At 35.6% G+C, this 20,357-nt stretch overlaps 1 protein-coding gene across 5 annotated transcripts in view; it reads left to right on the top strand.

Moving 5' to 3' along the window:
* Positions 1–20,357, top strand: part of ARR3 (arrestin 3) — a 535,442-nt gene that overhangs the window by 490,006 nt on the left and 25,079 nt on the right. For 4 of the 5 annotated variants that reach the window (XM_044057442.1, XM_044057443.1, XM_044057440.1 and 1 more), the window contains exon 16: positions 8,661–8,673. The exons of the other annotated variant lie outside the window; for it this stretch is intronic. In XM_044057442.1, the coding sequence (XP_043913377.1) occupies positions 8,661–8,673 (13 nt within the window). The remainder of the gene's footprint in view (positions 1–8,660; positions 8,674–20,357) is intronic. 5 annotated transcript variants of the gene reach the window in all.

Here is a 20,357-nt window from a genome sequence, read left to right as displayed (position 1 = left end):
ACATTCTATACCAAGTATCCCAATTGTATTCTATCAAACATTTTATCATGACTCTGAAAGGGGACTGGCATATGGAATTTTTTATTGTAATATTAAATGTAGGGTTTTATTTAATTTTCAGTCTAGTATTTTGTATAACATCCAGTTTTTGTTACAGGTGGGTATATGACTTCTTCTCAGAATGTGGAAAGAGACATATATCTAGATTATATCTGTATTAAGTTGTCATTATGTCAGAAGTAAGAATCACATACAGTTCATAAGAAAGATGAAATAGCTTCTGTCACTACAAATATGTTGTAGCCTAAAGCCCATGTACTGAAAAGGGCAATGGGCAATGCGCCATGGTAAAAATTAGTACTGAGAGGTACTGAATCCCCTAAGATAAGAATGGCAATTGTGAATCAGAGTTTCCGAGGATAATTGCAAGAAAGAGTTCTGAAGAACAGTTAAAGGAGTTTGAAATATTGGCATTTTTATACATAGGCATGGACAGTAATTTCACTGTAACAGTCTGACACAGACATTACATTCAGTTTCCACCGGTGGAATATGACTTCTTTTTAAACTGCACTCTGAAACATCAGTCTATAACATGTCTTTAACAAGCTGTCATTGTATCACAAGTAAACATCCATCAAAAAAATGGCTTGCTTTTCAATTGTAACATGCCATGGTGCCATCTCCGTGTTTTGAAGAAGACAAATTGGTGGTGTCAAGTCTAATACTGAGCTGCATTTAAATCTGTAATATTAAAATTGCAGTCTTGGGTGCAGTTTGTAACTGAGTATTCTATTTTAGTCGCAGAAACTTTATTGTAACCACTAATAGAGAAGTTGACATATGTCCCCTTATGCATATTTTTTCAAACCAGTTATTATAGCCAGTAAACATATAATGGTGACGTAAACACAATCCAATTAAATACATTCAACACGGCAGCAAATATAACAATAACAGGTGTTTTACTGGGTGTCTGAATTTCAAAGGCTTCATGAACTGTGATTTGAAATACTTAAGAACAAACTTGATACACGGTATAGCCTTGGAATTGTTCGTTTTTTTATTATTTATTTTTTTCAATGTATATAATCACTTTAATAGAAAGAGCTTTACGCAGCTAAACACCTTTTTCCTAATAAAAATCTTGCACTGGTAAAGTTTTCTTTGCTTGGGATAAAAATGCATATCTGTGTGAAACTCTTAGTATTAAAGTGTTTTCTTCATATATTTATGGTGTGGCTGGTTTTCAGTGTTGTTTAAATATTATATGCTATTTTCTGGATACTGACTTCAATTTTAATGTGCATATTCACTATATGTAAGTGATATAAAAATGTATAGCTATATCAGGGGTATGTAACTTTGATACATGAATATTGTCTTTTTCTTCTTCTTCGCATCAAAATGAATCCAGGAGTCAGTCTTCTGACTTTATTGGAATACCACATAAGAGGGTTACAATATTGCTTAACTGATTTCATGAGTTAGCACTGCAGTTCATGCTCTTTACATTTAATCACTATAAACACCCTCCATTGGTGCTGATAACTGCAAGATCCAAGTTTTGCATTGTACACTGAAAGAGTCCAAGCATGGATGGTCAACAATGAAAACAAGTTGAGATCACAACTATACTTTATATTCAACATATTAAACATTTTTTTCAGAAAAGACTACTCATAATTTATTAACAGCTATTGAGCCCTAAAATCTATGAATAGTAGATGCATTTAACTCAACACATCAGGAAGAGACATGGGAGAATTTCAAACTTCTCAAACTCTGGGTTCTGGGGATCAATATCTATTATGGAAAAATAAAATCAACATTTCATAAATGCACAGGATGGAATGTAGTCTAGATAATAATTTAACCTACTGGTTAATATGGCTAAATGAAGTTTCTCCCTTTAATTATTCTGCAAACTTGCAGAGCTTATCAGAAACATTCTTAATATTATTTCATACCTTGATGAGGTAGAAAGTACAGGCTTTTAATCTAGCTGGCAAGTTTTTTCCCCACTTGATTTCTTGTAGGGCCAGAGAGAGGTGAAACAACACTTGTTGAATATTAGCTCTGAATTTCAGTCTCATAACTATATATTGGAATTTGAGATGCTTCACATGATCCTTGTTATTTAGTCCTCATTTCTATTCCAAGAATTAGAATGATGCAAACACTGTATTCCTTTGCACACGCAAGTCATAAAATACTTTGCTGTATCTATTCTTATCCTTTATCAATTACTGTGATAGCTTATATTTTAAAATTTATATACCACCAAATTGGGGGGATGAGCTTATTACCTTTGGATGTAAAAATTGTTTTCAGCATTTTGGGGTGTTTATCATACAAAGCAGGTTATCCCATCCTGAAAGGTGTCAGAGTAACTGTGATTCATAAACCTAATACACCTGATCTTATGTAAGTTAAGTATTTTTGTTTCATTTAACCCATGGGGGAGGGAGGAAAGCTTATAAACAAATAATTGACTCGTAAAAGCATGTGCTTATATTTTCCACTCTGATGACCTTATACCTGAACAAGCAGTTGCATACACTACAAAATGTTCTAGTACTCTTCTGTGTTCCCCTCCAATAACCTAACTAAGAAGTCAGACATCTTTGATATCCACTTATTGTGAGGCAGGCTAATATGAATCAAAATTCAAAATGAAGTAGTCAGGCCAGAATGATTTTTTATAGCAGCTACTCCTTCCAATATGCCTAAAGTCTACCTTCTTCAGGAATACACCCACAGGAAGAGCTCAATTCAGATGGGGAAATGGTTAGGTTCAGGCATGAAAAGGAACTCAGACAGAGTAGAATTCTTAGTTGTTTGTGAATTGGTTTACTCCAGCAAAAAAGGAGCTACTTGCCCAATATCTTTAGCTCTTAGACTGTTGCATTGACTGGAAACATTTTCATTTTGTTGGCATTCATCCTTAATCCAGACTTTCTTAAACTCTGATAAGGTAGCAGTTACTAAGATAATATCTATAGATGGGTTATGGGACAAAACTGAAGAATAAACCATAAAAATAAGGACTTTCATCTTAATCCCATGTAATGTCCATCCGATGATGCCATTCAGTTACTGTAATACTCTATTTAATGTTTCACTGGTTAGGACGAACAGAGCTGAGAACAACAGGCATCCTTACCCTGCCAATTGCCCATAAATAATCTGCAGGATGTACACAGACTGCCATTCATAAGTACTACATTGACTGGGGTATGGTAAATGACTTTAGCAGCATGAGCAAATGGGTGCAGAAAGTCTATAGATTCCATCACTATCTACAAACAGAGCCAAGACATGGAATCAACAGCTTTTTCAAAATATGTTACAACTGTAGTTACTTGCTCCAGTATGAATATTAGGCTTAATATACATATTTGCAGGTGTATATTAATAATCTGCATTCAGCCACCCTGGTATAAATCAGGTCTGATTAGGTGATATCACTGCTGAGAGAACCTACATCTGATAGACTAATATATAAGCTATGTAATCAGGGAGACGGTACAGTACTTTGTGACTTTGGTGGTGTTCTTTCATGACTTGGTGGTTACTGTGACAGTAGATACCAGCGAGGGAGTAACACTCTCCGTATGCTGACACGAGACCTAGATGCCTAATATTATTCAGCAGCCATGTCATCAAGGTGGAGACCCTTTGCCTTGAAGAAATTCTTTATAATGCAGTGCAACTCCCTTTGCCTAATAGGCTGTCCCAGCACAACTGTCTGGGCAGAGAAAAGATTTTGTGAGATCAGACATATCTAGGAATTTATGGACTAATTTCTCTCTAATCTCTATCTTGTGTGAATTGGCCACAATACAGCCCTTCATAAAACTTAAAACTCTTCATTAATGGAGTTTTTATTTGTTACTGTAACACTAGAGGTCTTCCCATTTACAGCTGGAGTAACTATTATGGGTTGGTAATTTACCCAGCTAGTTTTTAGTGTCCCCTGATCTAGCTGGCACCTTCTCAGGGAATATCTGTGCTCTTTCGTACTTGATCTGAGTTAGTCATTTATGTACTATTTTGTAACATTTTAACACAGTACAATCTTTAAACATGTTTGTTTTATATGTGTCCTGAGTATCTGCGACTACCTGCTCAATATGTTGGCTGTGATTCATAAAGGTTACCCCTAAGTGTACAGCTTCTATATTCAAGAACATCCCTACCACATTGCTTGTGCTGTCCATTCACTTAGTGGTAATCTTTATGAATCCTGGCCTTTATTTTTTTATCCCTGTTACCCAAAACTTTAGCTTTGACCCACCTACTCAAATAATGAAATTCAGTTTTAAGGGTGTCCCTTACTGTAATGGGGCACACTTCCCACAGAATTTCTCTGTAGATAGAATCAAAACCTCCCATCTCCATGTTCTACTAAATGAACCTCCTTTAATGTGAATGGATCTAGTCACCATGAATTGGTTATTTTAATTCAGTCTGACAATTACTGCAAAATGGGTTTGCAGAAGGGATGTCATCATCTCCTCAGACTGTACTGAACATACTATATTCCCAGAAACTAACCAATAGGCAAATATTATGAGTTATAACGTTCAGAAGTTGAGAAGATATATCCTTCAGCTTGTACATTCATTAATCTCCATGTATCAACTAAATTTAAACTCTTTATTGCTTGTGTGGTGACCCTCTGAAGGCAGGTATATATATATTTTGTCAGATTGGATAGATCTGCTTCACGTATAGCTTATATAGCCTAAAACCAAAATAAAGTCCCATGCAATCTTAATTGGGATACCACTCAACATGAATTTTTCTAAAGTGCAAAAAACTCTGCAAAAAACATGGGTGACTTGTGGTTTTGGCTGTAAATACAGTGTATCCCAAAGAATACTCTCTGTGTTTCAAAACAAACTAAAATCCACTTCCTGTCCTTATCAGAATTTTTTATCTGTTAGCTTCCAGAACTTCTTCAGTACATGAATATGCTCCCTGACCACAAATGCATTCATGAAATAAATGCGTAACTTCTGTTTTTTATTAATCAGTATTTGGTCAATGTACATTCAAAGACACATAATTAAACCACTTGTAATTATGAATTAAGTGATAAAAACATACTTTTTTTAATTTAAAAGTGATACATATATATACATTTTACTACCTAGCAACCCCTGACATTCATGAAATCAAACTACCAAAAGCTGTACTGAATGAGGGGTATCAGTCTCTCTACTTACAGAAATTAAATCACTCACATATTTGGTTCTAGATAACATGTTAAGAAATACAGAAATACTGACCTACAAATGGTCAACTTCATATTTTTAATCAACATCTTACTTTTATTTTGTGTTTTAGGATAACTCATATACTTCTCAGTGTCTATTCTTGATGACCTGGTATGGTTAGACCTTGCAGGTCTTCATCCATTCCCTCCCTCAGCTTAACATCCAAACCAGGGGTCTACTGCATATATCCCATGGACCCCCACTACAGGAGGTATTACACAGTGAGGACTCTAGCTTGGCTGTATCTTTCTTATAGTTTTTACTGAAATGTTTGTGTGTGTAACATTTTACACCTTAGTTTAGGCATTATTTGCAATTTTTGTAGGCACCCTAATATTTAAACACATCAAGCTTGATTTTACATTCTTTGTTTCTAAATAGCCAAATAATCCATTTATGCTGCACTGGTGAAGTCAAAAAAGTCAGAAACTTGCATTTCTACAGTTACTAAGGTTTGGCTGTATTGGCTTAAATGTACCTATAATGATTTCAACAGTAAAAAATGCCTGTGCATTTAGAAGCCATATGGCTGAAACACTGATATGTCCTGAAGGAATTGTTTGCATATACTCCATTGGCTACCACTAGAAGATTCAAGTTTGGCTGGGTTTTTCTTGCAATTATTATTTACTTAGCTTATTAGGATAAGTTACCTCCATCCCTTCCAAGAATTCTTCTGCTGAGAGGGGATCAAATCTGTTATGGACTGGGGAATCAGCTTTAAATGGCTGCCTGGCTGGTGACTTCCCTAATCTTGCTGCCACTACTGCCTCTTTTTTTCTGACAAATTATCCACCATAGTAGGGCTCAATTATAGATACAGGCAATGCAGCAAATTATATTGGGCCAGTAATACACTGCTGTAGCAGAAGTTCTGGTGGTTAATACAGGCTTTTTTAAGTGGTGAGAAATCTTTTTGTTTGGAACTTCCTTTGCAATTAATGAGTTTTAAGAAGCTGCACTGTTACCTTGGGGGCGGAAAACTGTGGTTCCATCCTTTTCCTTTAACTATAAGCTAAGCAGAATTCTTAAAGGACATGAGAGTTTTACCCTTATAACAGAAATCTAATGGAAGAAAAATAATTAGAGGCGCTGTATTGCAGTTACCAGGCTCTGTCTGAAAAATTGCCCAGTTTGCACTAGCAAGTCTACCTGGTTCAAAAAGAAAAAAATAAATAAATAATGGCCAAAATATATCTTCTACTGCTGATGAGCTACAAGGTATCCTGTTCTGGAATGGGTTAGCATGAACATTTCTAGTAACAGAACTGAGTCTGAAGACCCAATGAACTAACACAGCAACATAATCATACCTCTTCATGTAGTAAGTTATGGCTATCGTCCCTCTAGACATGTTTATTGCCCAGCCCATGTTCAATCAATCTGTGTCCCTTGAAATCATGAAGGTTACTAACATTTAAGATGTACCACTTTGCTGAGTCTGATTGTCTTATTTTGAAAGACTGCTGTATAACGGAGGTTTCACCACAAACAAGTCTATTATATAGCAGGGCTAATTGTACAACTGACATGATTTACAAAACAGACAACAGTGTGTATCAGCCTTGTACCATTGCTAGGATAAGGAGTTTTAGATGCTGAAAAATATCAACATGATAAATTCATGTAACACAACATAACTTGGTTGACCCTAAAAATGTATGGCAACATATCGTAAATACAGAGATAAAGGGTCAGCTTGAATGGTATTTGATATGTATTGATTTAATATACTTTATATATCTGAAGTTAAAAAAATAAACACGTCAGCAGCACTAAAAAACGTAAAACTTTATTTCCACCCTTCTCTGGGTCAGAAGTATGCATTTTGATGAAATATTTTTAACAATATGTTCCATCAAACTTGTATTTCTAAAACACAAACAGTTTTGTCTTACAAAATAAGCACTGCAATAGCCTGATTCCTAATACCCCACAGCTTGGTTATTGAAATGTAGACTGATCTTTATACCATAGTGTACTATACCACTCTTCATTACATTTTGGTTTTAAGAGCTTATGATTTGGAAATGCTGAGTGTTTATTTACAGTGCAAAAAAATGAAGTCTGTGTATGGATAGTAGGGGGTGGGAACCTTTGTTCCCCACAGTGAATGGATCCAGTTCTTTCACATTTTTTCAGATTTAGGTCACAAAAATTCTACCAAACTAGAGCTGACTAAAGGAGATTTGACATCTTAACATGCACTATCTTAAATACTTAGCATTCATTATATTATCAAAAACATGCTCTAAAACTTAAGGCTGACAAGTTCACAAACAATATTAACTGCATAGTACCTGTGAATTAAAGTGAATCTGTGGTCAGTGTCACATGATTATAACTCTGATTACAACTATCACAGCATTAGCATTAGCTTTTGATTTTAGAACTCATTCAATTAATATTGCTGTATCACTGTCTGTAGTGTAACTGTTCAAATACAAGTTAGTATCCCACCAGTACTACATTCCATACTCACTGCAGATCACATGGCTATGCATTATAATGACTGACTGGACTTTGACCTATTACCACTTTTTTGGGACAATGTACTCTTTAAGATAAATACTTCTCTAAGTATCGGTATACTTGGAATGTTGGCATAATGGTTAAGGTGTTTGCCTCACAGATACAAGGTACAGTGCTTGAGTCTTACCTTTGATGAAATGGTTAGGCTTAAAAAGGCCCAGAAAGGTAGCTAGCCTAGTACTTACCTATAAGCCTAAAAGCATTTATTTACATTGGATTCTATCATCCATGCAGTGCATACTCCTTTTGTGTATTCTATTAACAAAACTAAAAAAAGACATAATGGTCTCTTCCCTGATTTTCCTACTGGAAAGAAACTTTGTGCAATACATGTACAGTTTTAACTTGACATAACACACCATATATTCTCCATTTTCTTTCTTAGATTTACTTTCCCCAAAATGTTTGCAATTCCTTTCTAAGTTTAACTTGCCTTAAACTGACACAGTTCTTCTTTTCTGTTTCAATATTTGTGGGAAGTAGTATGCCGGAATAGAGCTTTTACAATATTTCCGTCAAGAAATTCACAAAAGCTTCCAACAGCTCTGAGATGACTCCAGTTTACTGCATATATTAGGGATTTTGTTTTTGGATATTCCACAGTCAAATTCATCTGGTTATAGTAGCATTCTCTTCCCAAGTTATATCTGAAAAAGTTGCATGAATTAAGTAAACCTTTCCTGGCAAAACATCTACATGAAATAATACCTGTGGGATTTTCCTATTAATTTCTGCTAGTCTATTACTTGTCATTTTAACTGTAGACCTAATACATTTAAACTAGAAGAGAAACTGAAACTTATTTTTCTTTCCTTTCATGCTGTTCCTGTCACTATTCAATAGATGATGTACCCAGGTAAGAATTATAAACTATACTGTGACAATGAAAACATTTTGTAAAATAGTTCTGTCTGTTTTCAAGTAAACTAAAGTAGCCTAGTATTGCATTAAGTGACGTGTTTTCCTTTCATGTTCAGTTGTTTTCAGGTATAGCACAAGGGCTTATAGGATAGTATAAGAGTTACATTTCAAGATACAGTACAGCACACGGAAAGGTAGTAGGAGCTATGCAAAACTGTATAAGGAGCAACAAAACAGCAGATGACACAATAAAGTGTGTTGCAGAATGTAGAAGCAAATGTTGTAAGGTGCAGTGATTCATGAAAATACCAGTAAAATAGAAAGCTAAAGACAGCTTCTAAATCCGTTGTCAAATTAGTGTGAATAAGTAAATGCATCAACCTGCAGTGTAGTTTACACAATGAGAGAAAATGTACACAGGCGTATTAAAACTGATGCTTGCATGGCGAAAATGCACACTGACCAGTATTTGTCATTGATCAAAGGGGAGGTAACAAAACTGGTGCACAATATGCATTCAGTACAATATAAGAAGACATTAAATAGCTTAATGTGTATAGTGTAGAAGAAAGGCGAGTTTGTGTTGGGGAGAAATTACAGAAACTTGTAAACACACTAACAGAATAAGTAGAATCTAAGTGCCTGCTTCCAAATTTCAAAACAGAAGATGATAAAAACATAGGACACTATCGAAAATGATTAAATTAATATAAGCTCAGAGGAAATGTGAAGAAGTTTTACTTCAGAGAAACCATAGTGAGTGACTTGCACAACCGTTTTACAGAGGTAGAGAGCTCAAAATAATAACAATGAATAAATGAGGTAGACATAAAATAGTTCTTCACAGGAAATGGAAAAGAAAAAAAAAAGAAAGGCAACCAAACTTTTTAAAGAAAGATCTGCAAGTTATTCAAAACATAAGAAAATAAACAATTAAAGTGGGCCAAATGACCTTGTCTGCTATCAGATTTATAAGAGGTATGGCGGATTGTGAAAGTATAGGTGTTAAATGAAAATAGCAACATGTTATAAGTAGAAATTGCAAGTTACTGAAAATACAGGAAAATGGGCAATTTATGTGGGCCAAATAGTCTTTTTCTGCCATCAGATTCTTGATATCTATGAATGACAGAAATTGGAAGGTAGAAGAACATGACTGTTGAGCAAACAGACATGAACAGAAGAGAGTGTAGATAAATGCAATGAGTTGAAGTTATCTACTCTCCAAAGAGAAACAAGGACAGAGAAGAGCATGAAGCTATGGGCTGCTGAGGAGGCAGCAAGTGCAGATGACAAAAAATATTACAGAAACAAGAAAAACATGTTTACTAGTTTTCCTAAAATAGTGGAAAAATAGTATCTGCTTTTAAAGGAAGAAATAAATGACTGTATATAGAACAGTAAGGCGCAATATCAAAGATATATTAATTTGCAGTAGTAAAGCCATACTTAATGAATGTGTCACCTTTCTAATTGTGCGACCTAAAGTTTGACTGAGGAAGATCTATTGATAAGTTTTAGCAGGGTATTTTGTTCTTTTCCATACAGAAGTTAACAGACAAGGTTAACCAGCCAGGGATTCAGAATTACAATTATAACAGCCTGCCACTGGATTGTAAAGATTCATTTTAAACAGAGTGAATACTGATGAACTGGATTTACTCAACTATTACAGGCCACTATTCTGAGAGTGTTTCTTTATATCTTCATAAATGATACTGCTGAGGGCCTATAAAAACAGGGAAGGCTTTGTGAAACAGATGCCAAAATGTGCAGCAGGACTGATATAGATGAATGCTGAAGAAGTGTGAATGGACTTAGAAAAACTGAAAGAGTTGTCAAAATATTGTAACCTAATACGTAAATGCAAACAACTGTAAAGTTGTTTAAATGGAAACCAAGGTAAATAATATGTTCTGTTTGGGTTGGGGAACGAACAACAATATAAATAAAAAACTGAAAGAGACCAGCAGGCTCTTTTAACTGAAACTGCAACGGGATAAGCAATGGAAAACAAAAGTATGGAGAACTGGGACTCACTAGAGTACATGATGGGAAAAATACATGTGGATTATCAAGAACACTATGTAGTCTAACAAAGTTAGGACCAAAAATAACCTGGCAGCCCAGCCTCAGTATGTTAAGTATTATTAAGAGATTGAACATATTTTGTGTGCCTGGATAATAATACCTTACACAACCAAAGTTCTGCTTTGGGGAGGACTATATTGGCACTAGCACACTGTTATGGTTGGAGGAATGATAAATGAGGCAAATAAGGGAAATAATTAGAAGACTCAGGACTTCAGGAAGGTTTTTGGTAGTCAGCTTTCCAGAAGGCTGCTCATGGCAGTGGGTAGAGAAGCAGTGCAAAGATTGTTTTACTGTCATGATAATAAGACACATAAATTTAAAAGCCAGAGCTTAGCATGCAGCCTGTTGTTTTGCTGAAAGCAGAAAAAAGGATAAGCTCATACCTAACTAAACCCAATCTCTGCCAGTAACAAAATGGGATGGTGTCACAGACTAGCATTTGACTTACAATATACTTCAATCCTACAACATGAAGAGTGAGAAGAAAGCAAGTCTTAAGCTATAACTCATTAGAATCCAACAACAAAGCTGGAGGCAAGATAAAACATAGCTCAAGTTCTGAATTAGAGCCTAATCTCTGCTATGATTCAGCAGGCAGCAAGAATGTGGCATCTATTTCAACTTCTGGAAAAAACAGACTGGAAGAAATTCAGCTGTCATCCCAAAATATAATTCAGTCAGTCTACAACTAAACCAGAGAGAAGGGGGTAGAAAATGTACTTTTTCCATTTTATGTACTATTCGAGTCCCTATTAATTATTCAAACTTTTCAAAGTTCGAATGTCATATGGTCAACACCATAGGATCGAACTTTGAAAAGTTTGAAGGTTAAAAGCGGTGGCTCTGTATGGCACAGAATGGGAAAATTTCCCTTTTCTGCACTGAAGTGCGATCTTGGAGTTGATAATTTACGCGGGGGGGGGGGTGCAGGGAGGCTTGCCCTCCTCCTCAGAAAGTTAAGGTAAGTTTTTTTTTTTTTTCAATTTTTTATTATATTTTCGGTTTCAAACTTCGCTCATATGTTGTCGAACATATGAGGTTCGAAGTTTTGAAACTTTGAATATATAATATAGACCCTACTATTCATTTCATTCTTAGATTTGAGCAAATAAGGATGTTTAGCAACAATGTTGAGATACAAATCCTGCCCACACAGTAAAACATACAAGCAGTTTTTTTGCCAGTGATGTAATAACAATCATGGATTCTGGCTCAGATCTTATCCAATACCTCGGAATTCCAAGATGGCTGCACACTGAGTAACAGCTTAATTTCAGCTCTTCCAGTGTGAAAATAGAAACTCAGCAGAGAAGGCCAGTAGACTTTTGTTTATGGGTACATTTCAGTAACTTGCTAATAAGTGCACTTCCTGGATGCCAGGAATAAAGAAATACAGAAGACCTGGGAAAAAAATCAGCTACAAAAAGTGAGGAAGAAACACTGACTGGGGACAGTTCTGCAGCTGTTCAGCAAAAAGCAATGCAACCTTCAGACATGGCTTCCAGTAACCCACAGGAAGATACAGGACAACTGCACACATACTTGGTTAAAATAAGCAAAACACTGATGGAGTATATCAACACAAACAAAAAAAAGGCTGGAAAAATGGAATAAGCTTTAAACAGACATTCAGATGAGATGAAATGATAAAGCTGCAAAAATCAGAGGTCAAAACAAAGAAAAGGCTGGATGAATATGAGACTGCTCAGGAAGAGATGTTTCAAAAAAATAATAGAATTAGAGGACAGAGCATGTAGGGGAAACCGGAGATTTTCAGCTATACCAGAGAAGGTGGAAGGAACAGACTGAATTAATTTTACTAAAGTACAAATAAGCAACTGGACTAATATTCTACAGCAGGAGTTGTTAGCTGAAAAGGCACATTGTGTTTATTCTACAAACCTGGCAATAAGAAAGCAACCTAGACCTTTAATAGTAAAGATGCAATCCTACTAGTAGAAGGAGTTGGTTCTGCAAAATTGTAGCAGAAGGATAAAGTACTAAAAGTGAGAGACAGCAGAGTGTTTGTAGAGAATGATTACTCATTGTACACCAGACAGAAGAGGAGCAAATTTATTCCACTATTCAGGGAATGTCGAGATACAGGTGTGAGATTCAAACTGCTGTCTTCAAGGTATTCTGTCCTGGAGAGACAAATCATTTTTTGATAAAGTGCATGCTAAGAAGGAAATACAAAAGCTTATCCATCAAAATGTAAGCTGTGAAATAGAAGGAGATTTTGCTTCTTGTTCTTCTGGTAATATAGACCACAGAGAGACTGCACCTGTGAAACCTTTTCAAAATTGTCAATGGAAAATCTTGGAGAGAAGGGAAGAGAGCATGAGATTTGACTAGAAGAATTGAAGGTACATTGGAAATGAAGCAGGGACAGGATTTTGGAGATGAACAGTAAAAAAACAAACAGTAACAATATGGGATTACAGTGCAATAATTATATTTGTAAAATATGACAGAACATGAAAATATTGGACGTTTTCTGAATTGTTGGACTTGTGGGGGACTCTAAAGCATATACCCTACTTCATGTCATTAATGTTCAGAAAAGTGCTTTGGAGAGGGCAAGAGGAAGGAAAATGTTAACTGTAAGTAAAGTTTTTTTTCTTAAGCTATACCAATGTTGTGGCACGTGGTTTTCTTTACATGCTATAAAGTAAAGTTTTTCAGTTGTTTTAAGTATAATGGGGACTGTAAACAGGTGCTGCTGTTCTTTTTCCTTTTCTTTCTACATTCTCTCTCTCTTCTGTTCAGTTTTAAACAAATGTAGGCACTGCAATGTATTAAAAACGCCTGGTTAAAAAGCATGATAAAAGAAAAATAAATGAATGTGTTTTTTCTCATTCTTGTATGGGGAAATGACTGGATTAAAGATGTCAGATTGATTTAGTAACAAGTTTTAAGAGAGAGCAAGTAAATGAAAAAGAACATTGAATATTATGAGGCTTTTTTCTAGTCTCTGGTCTTCATGTTTCCATGGAAACAATCTGATAAAGATAAAGAGAAACTGGCTGCCTGGTTCTCATGTCTCCATGGAGGCAATCTGATAAAGACAAACTGATTACAGTATGATGAAGAGTGATTGACTGAGGGAAAACAAAAGAGAAATTGGCTAGGAGATAATGTTCTCTGAAAGCATTCAAGGGTTTTCCCAAAATAGATAATGTTCTCTGAAAGCATTCAACGGCTTTCCCAAGGTAGTTAATCTTCTCTGAAAACATTCAGGGGTTTTCCCAGCTGGGACAGCTATAAAGATAAGACAAAATCAATCAGCACTTAGAAGCACAGGATGCACTGTGCATCTTAGCATGGATTACCTTTCTTTTAGGTTAACTCATGTCTGTGAGTGTGGCTATCAGTTTGGGACTTTTGTTCCTATTAAGAGGATAAAACTTCAATATTTGAAGGTGTACATAGTTTTGTGTGTTAGTATTAAGTTAATGGGCTTTAGGGGGTATTAGGGGTGTGTTTGTTTTTTTTTTTTGTTTGAGGGCTTTCAATAAAACAAAAAGTTTTATAAGATGTGACATAGGCTCAAATGTATATGACAAAACAACTGTATAAAAGTTCAACCTGCCAAACAGTGTATTCACATAACACAAAAGCTGGAACTAGACATTTAATACAAAAGGTGTTAAACATAAAATGTGTGAATAATAACTTTTTAATACAATGATGCTTTCTTTAATGTCTTTAAATGTAAATGGCCTCACAGTTAAATACAGACAAAAAAGAGTAGTGAACTATATTAAAAATGTAGAGTGCAAATAGCTATGTTACAGGAGACATGCTTAGATCCGAACATGTGAATCTGATAAAGAAAGGTTTTCAGGATGGTTATTCAGCAGAATGCCTGGGACAAAGGAAAAGAGGAGTAACTATATAAATTGCAAGGAGCTCCAGTAGTTATAGAAGAAGATAAAAAAGATAATAATGGCAGATTTGTAGTGTTAAGGGGCTACTGGCAAGGGAGGAGGATAACATTGGCATGCATTTACATTCCACCTAAAACTGCATTAATGGAGCATAAGAAATTCTTGGAGAAATAATAAGTTTTCAGCAAGGAATATTACTTATAGGTGGGGATTGGAACTTGATTTGCAGCAGTGAAGATGTGTCTGATGGGCCCAGAAGGTAAAATATAACAAAGGAATGTAGATTTCTGAAGAAATTTATGAAAATAGTTGGCATGTAAAATGTGAATTCAATAAAAAGAGTTCAGAATGAATTTACATACTATTCCCCAAAATATAAAAACTGGACTAGGCTAAACAGAATTAACATTTCACAGGAACATGTACATTTCATTGAATGCTTTGATACTACCCAATAACTATTTCAGATCATGTGCTAATAATAACTAAACTAAAAACACAGGGTAATGAAATAAAAATGAGACATTGATGCTTTCCCACCTGTCTGTTGAAAAGAGAGGAATTTAAGGAATGGGTAGTGCAGATTATTCAGGAGCAGTTAGACAGGATAGAAATTTCTGAAAATATAGCTAGGGAGTGGGAGAAAATTAAGGTGGAGTTTAAAAATAGGGTGGAAATAAAAGAAAGGGAGTTATAGTTAAAAAATATCAAGAACTATTTAGAGGGACTGACAAATTTTAAAGTATTGCACAATAGGGGGAATCTCACAGAACATGAAGAGGATCAGCTGCAGAATGCTACAGAGAAAATAGCAGATTACCTGGATAATGTATATGAGCTTAGAAAGATTGCTGTTAAGCATCTGTTTTTTGATAATAACACTAGAGCACAAAAACGTTTAGTACAACGACTCAGGCAACAGAAAGTAGAAAAGGATGTCACCAAATGTAGGGGACCTATAACAAAGAAAATAACAAGAGATCTTGTAAAGGTATTAGAAATGTTTTAGAAATTCTATGAGAGTCTATAAAGCAGAGAAATATGAAAATAAAAAAAAGATAAAAATTGAAATGTTTATGGAAGAATTAAATATGCCAAGGTTAGAGGTAGATGAGGTTCAATTACTAACAGGATAGGAGGAGATGAAATAAAAATTGTGATGTATAACCAATCTAAAGGAAAGTTACCAGGAATAGATGGTATTGCTGTGGAAGTTTGGAACTAGGAAGAAAAAACTGATAAAAGATCTGGAAGGCGTTGTTTAACAATATCTTAAGAGGAGGAGAAGTACCACCATTTTGAAATAAAGTGGTGGTAGGTGTAATACCTAAAGGGGTTAAGGATCCATCAAATTCAGCTTCATACAGGCCTATTTCAATACTAAACCATAATTATAAAGTGTTCATGTCTATAATGGCTAGAAGAATGTCAAAAGTACTACCAAAACTGACAGGCATGGATCAATGTGGTTTTGTAGAGGGGAGGCAACATTTGACAGCATTAACAGAACACTGATGACTCAGAGGAAAGCAGAATGCAAGAAAATACCATTGTTGTTGGAGGGTCTTGATGCAGAGAAAGCATTTGACAGAGTAAGCTGGGAGTTTATGAGCAGGGCAATGGAACCATTTGTATTTTCTGAAAAAATTATAAGGTTGATTAGGAGAATATATGAGAGATCTGTGGTGAAAATTAAAGTGGGTGGGGGTCCTTTCTGATAATTTCTGCTTGCATGGAGGAACCAGGCAGGGGTGTCTTCTTTTTCTTTTATTATTTGCATTATATTTAGAACCACAGGCAAAGAAAATAAGGGACTCGGAAATTCAAGGATACAGTTGGTATGGTAGTCAAGAAAAGCTGGCTTTATTTGCAGATAATATTATTTTGTACCTGCCAAAACCAGTAAAAGACAATACAGTGTTGTGGAACATTTTGAGACAGTTTCAGATCTTTTCAGGATGCAAAATTAATGGAGCTAAAACAAAGGCAATAGTGGTAAAGTATGTTACCCACACATGAACTGGTTCAGGAATACCCATATTTATGAGGACATGATAAAATTAAATATTTAGGAGTATGGATTAAAAATTATTCTAGTGTTGCAGCTAAGGATATGTGGGAAGAGACTAAACAAAAGATAATATAAATACTGAGAAAATGGAAGATTTGTTACATGAATATGGATAGTAAGATACAAGCAGTTAGAATGTCTTTTAGTCCCTTTAGTCTTATACACAGGTCAGGCATATTTTTATGAACCAGAGTAGAAGTTGTGGGTAGCAATTAATAAATAACTGAAGGACTTTATCTGGGAGGGGAAGACAGCAAGTGCAAATGTGGGATAAAATGACTCTTCCAGTAGAACAGGGCAGATTGGGATTACCCAATTTGAAGGAGTATTTCAGAGCTACACAATTAAGACTCCTATACATAGCACAAGCAGAAAACTAAAATTCAAAGTTGAAAGGGCTGATGTTGAAATATGGGGGAAGCGCAAGAAACAAGGAGAGACTGGTATTTTGGATGCAGACCTTTAAAGAGAATAACAATAATTATGCAGAATATTATATCCATAAAGTAGCAGAAACTATTCTAAGAAGTAAACCAACATGAAAATGAAGAAAGGAGATTCTGTCGATAAGGATGACTGCAATTAGGGAAGAGGGAGCCAGAATTTATTGGAGAAAACTGACAAAGGAACCAAGGTTTTGAGAGCAAATAGCTAGAGAAGGAAAGATGATAGAATGGGAAGACACCAAAAATTTATTTGGACTGCAGGTTAGACATTGCCTTCCCCATCAGGGTTGATATCAGAGTATAGGCAAAGAGAAAGAAATAGGGGGATCCTAAACCAAAGACCATCACTGGTAGAGTTTTTAATAGAATCTAGAACAGAAGCTGCCATTACGAAAGGAATAATTAGTAGAACATATAAAATATTGCATGATAACTATAAGAATCAATCAGAGGAGGTTAAAAAGGATTGGGACAAGAGATTGCATAGCAATTCACAAAGAAAGAATGGGCAGATATATGTATGTCTCTTAAATATGCAACAAAATATAGAAGATTTAGGATTTTTGCCCAGAAATATTTACATTTGTATACCCCGAGTAGACTCCAGAGACTTTTTCCTCAGGCAGACAGTAGGTGCTGGAGGTGTGAGGGGGAAGAAAGAGGTAACTAGGAACATATTTTCTGTGAATGTGGTGAGTTGGTGACTTTAAGGATTCCCTGTGGGTTACATTGTCAGACACGTTGGGTTGGCAGATTGGTCTGACGATGGAGATGATTTTTCTGAGCTATGATACAGAGTCGGAATTGTCTAGACATGGTAAGTCCTTACTGTGTCTAATAATGGTGGCTGCCAAAAAAGCAATTACTAGAAAATGGAAATCAAAATATAAACTAACTATACTATAAGTAGTGGATATAGTAACAGAGATAAAACAACTGGAAATGAGATCTTTAGAAAAGGGTAGGAGCAAACTACATAGGAAAAAAATGGGCATTGTGGGAACAATACATACAAGGGAGGAATGAGGTATAAAATGTGGCAGGACTTAAATGAGCTATGCAATGTTTGAGAAAGATTGCATAGATTATAAGTGATGTATAATGTTTGCAACTGGGAGTGTGTCAGTATGGTTTGTGATGTAAAATGCTTGTGACTAGGATTATGTCGATGTTTTTTGTTTTCATTTATATAACTGAATGATTGCCTATGTAGTAACTGATGGTTTAATAAAGATGTTTCTTGTTTTTAAAAGAAAAGCAGGAAATGAATAATTTATGTAATATTGATTAGGTTATATGATATATAGCAATATATGTGAGGTATAATGTTTATGTTAATATAGTTTGATCACTTTCAAATGAATGTAAATTTGCCTATGCCATAAGTTATAATTCAATAAGGGTGTTTGAAAGAAATCTTATCCAATGCCTCATTCACACTCTGGAAGGAAAAGTGAATTGATTGCCTAACTTGATATTTATCATAATGATCATTGCAATAATTCATTCATAATATAAAGAAAATGGCTACAAGGGGACATCGGTTTTCCAGACTGAATTCAACAGCAGTAGCCCAAGTACATAATTACTCTCATGCCAGTGTCCTGAGGTTGAAACCAGGACACAAACAAAAAGTGCCCATACCATCCTTAGTTAATTTTATTTTTCCCCTGTAAGAGTGAATAATCATCTGCTTTATTCCATTGGTAAATTCTAATACTTCAACAACTATAAATACCAGTTTAGCATTTGACTTTTTGATTTCTATTTTTTTTTTTTTTACTTTTCCAGTGTTGTTGTTTAGCTGTCTGTGCTCGAATCTATTTTTTGATAACTAATAATAGCTCCAGGAAAAGTCACCTGCAACTGTGCCCTTTGGAGACACAGTACAAGTATCATTTGCAATATTTAGCTTCTCTTGGTGAGAAGTATGAGAAATCAGGTGTATCTACCCCCTGGACCAGGTGACTGCCCAAGCAGTTGTTTCACCTGTAGTATCCCCTTTGATGGCAGAGAGTAAATTGTTAGTATTACTAATGAGCCAGACCTCAATGGTTTAGTACCTGCAACACAGCTGCAAGCTAGTTCCAGGTATCCAAAAGGGAGCTGGCCTTACTCGGGACAGGCCTATAAAGTCCACATTTCCTTCCATCTAGACCTGGCTTCAGAATTTCTGAGTACTTTGGTGAATTTTCCTTTACACGAGCCAACTGCTCTCATTATCAGGGCTTTCACTATTACTCCTCATCCTTCACCCATGTTCACACCCAACATCCATAGGCTCAAATATCAGAAGGCCATTGCTCAGACTCCACTGCAGTTCCCAGCAGATCTGCAGAAAAATAACTGGTGGCTTTGCAAAGAGACACCTCAACATTTCAGACCTTCTATACACTCAACCCCTGGAATAACCATATAAAAGAAAATAAGAAGGCAGCCTTCTCATGAAGGGACCTCAGGCTCTGAAATGGAAGAGAAGGTTATGAACTCTACAAAGAGATTACTGTTTCATTGGGCTCCCTTCAGAGTATATGTCTTTTGTGGAAACACATGGAACTTTATATGGAAATAGTTTGAGCTGGAAGAGAGGGAATTCATTCATAACCAGAAGGCGTACTTTGAGTTCTTAGGCATACAGTCGGACAATTCCTCAACTATCCCTTCAGTGCGGTGTAAGCATTAAATACTATAAAGATAGTTTTGATAATGCCTCACTAGAATGAGACTCCTGTGTCCCTGCACTGAGAAAACCTAACTGAATTTATAGGGTATAGGAGTAACACAAACATTTTTACAAAAACAACTGGTGACTTACACAACAGCCATCTCCTTCAGGATTCAAGCTGGTACTAGGCTCTAAGACTCCCCAGTGACAGAAAAAGTGGGGTGCTGGACTGAGCTGGTAAAAAAATGCATATTTGCCAGCCTGGCTATCCATATTATTTTGTGCCAGAGTTGTATGTTCCGGTGCCTGGGGACAGAGTAAAGAAATGAAACATACTAAAACAAAAGACATTTCTGATAAGGCTTTAAAGAAAAATAATAGTAAAACTTTTACAAACCACAAAAAGTGGGTACATATTCTATTAAACCGTGGCTATGACATAGAGGATAATTGTTATAAGGTGGCTGCACTGGCATTGCAATTAGGAGGCATGTATGGTCAAGAATTTAGGTG

This window comes from Protopterus annectens, chromosome 15.part0 (genome assembly GCF_019279795.1).
Source record: "Protopterus annectens isolate FY-2018-M chromosome 15.part0, PAN1.0, whole genome shotgun sequence".
Classification (NCBI taxonomy): Eukaryota; Metazoa; Chordata; order Ceratodontiformes; family Protopteridae; genus Protopterus; species Protopterus annectens.
This window is presented reverse-complemented; position numbering and strand designations above follow the sequence as displayed.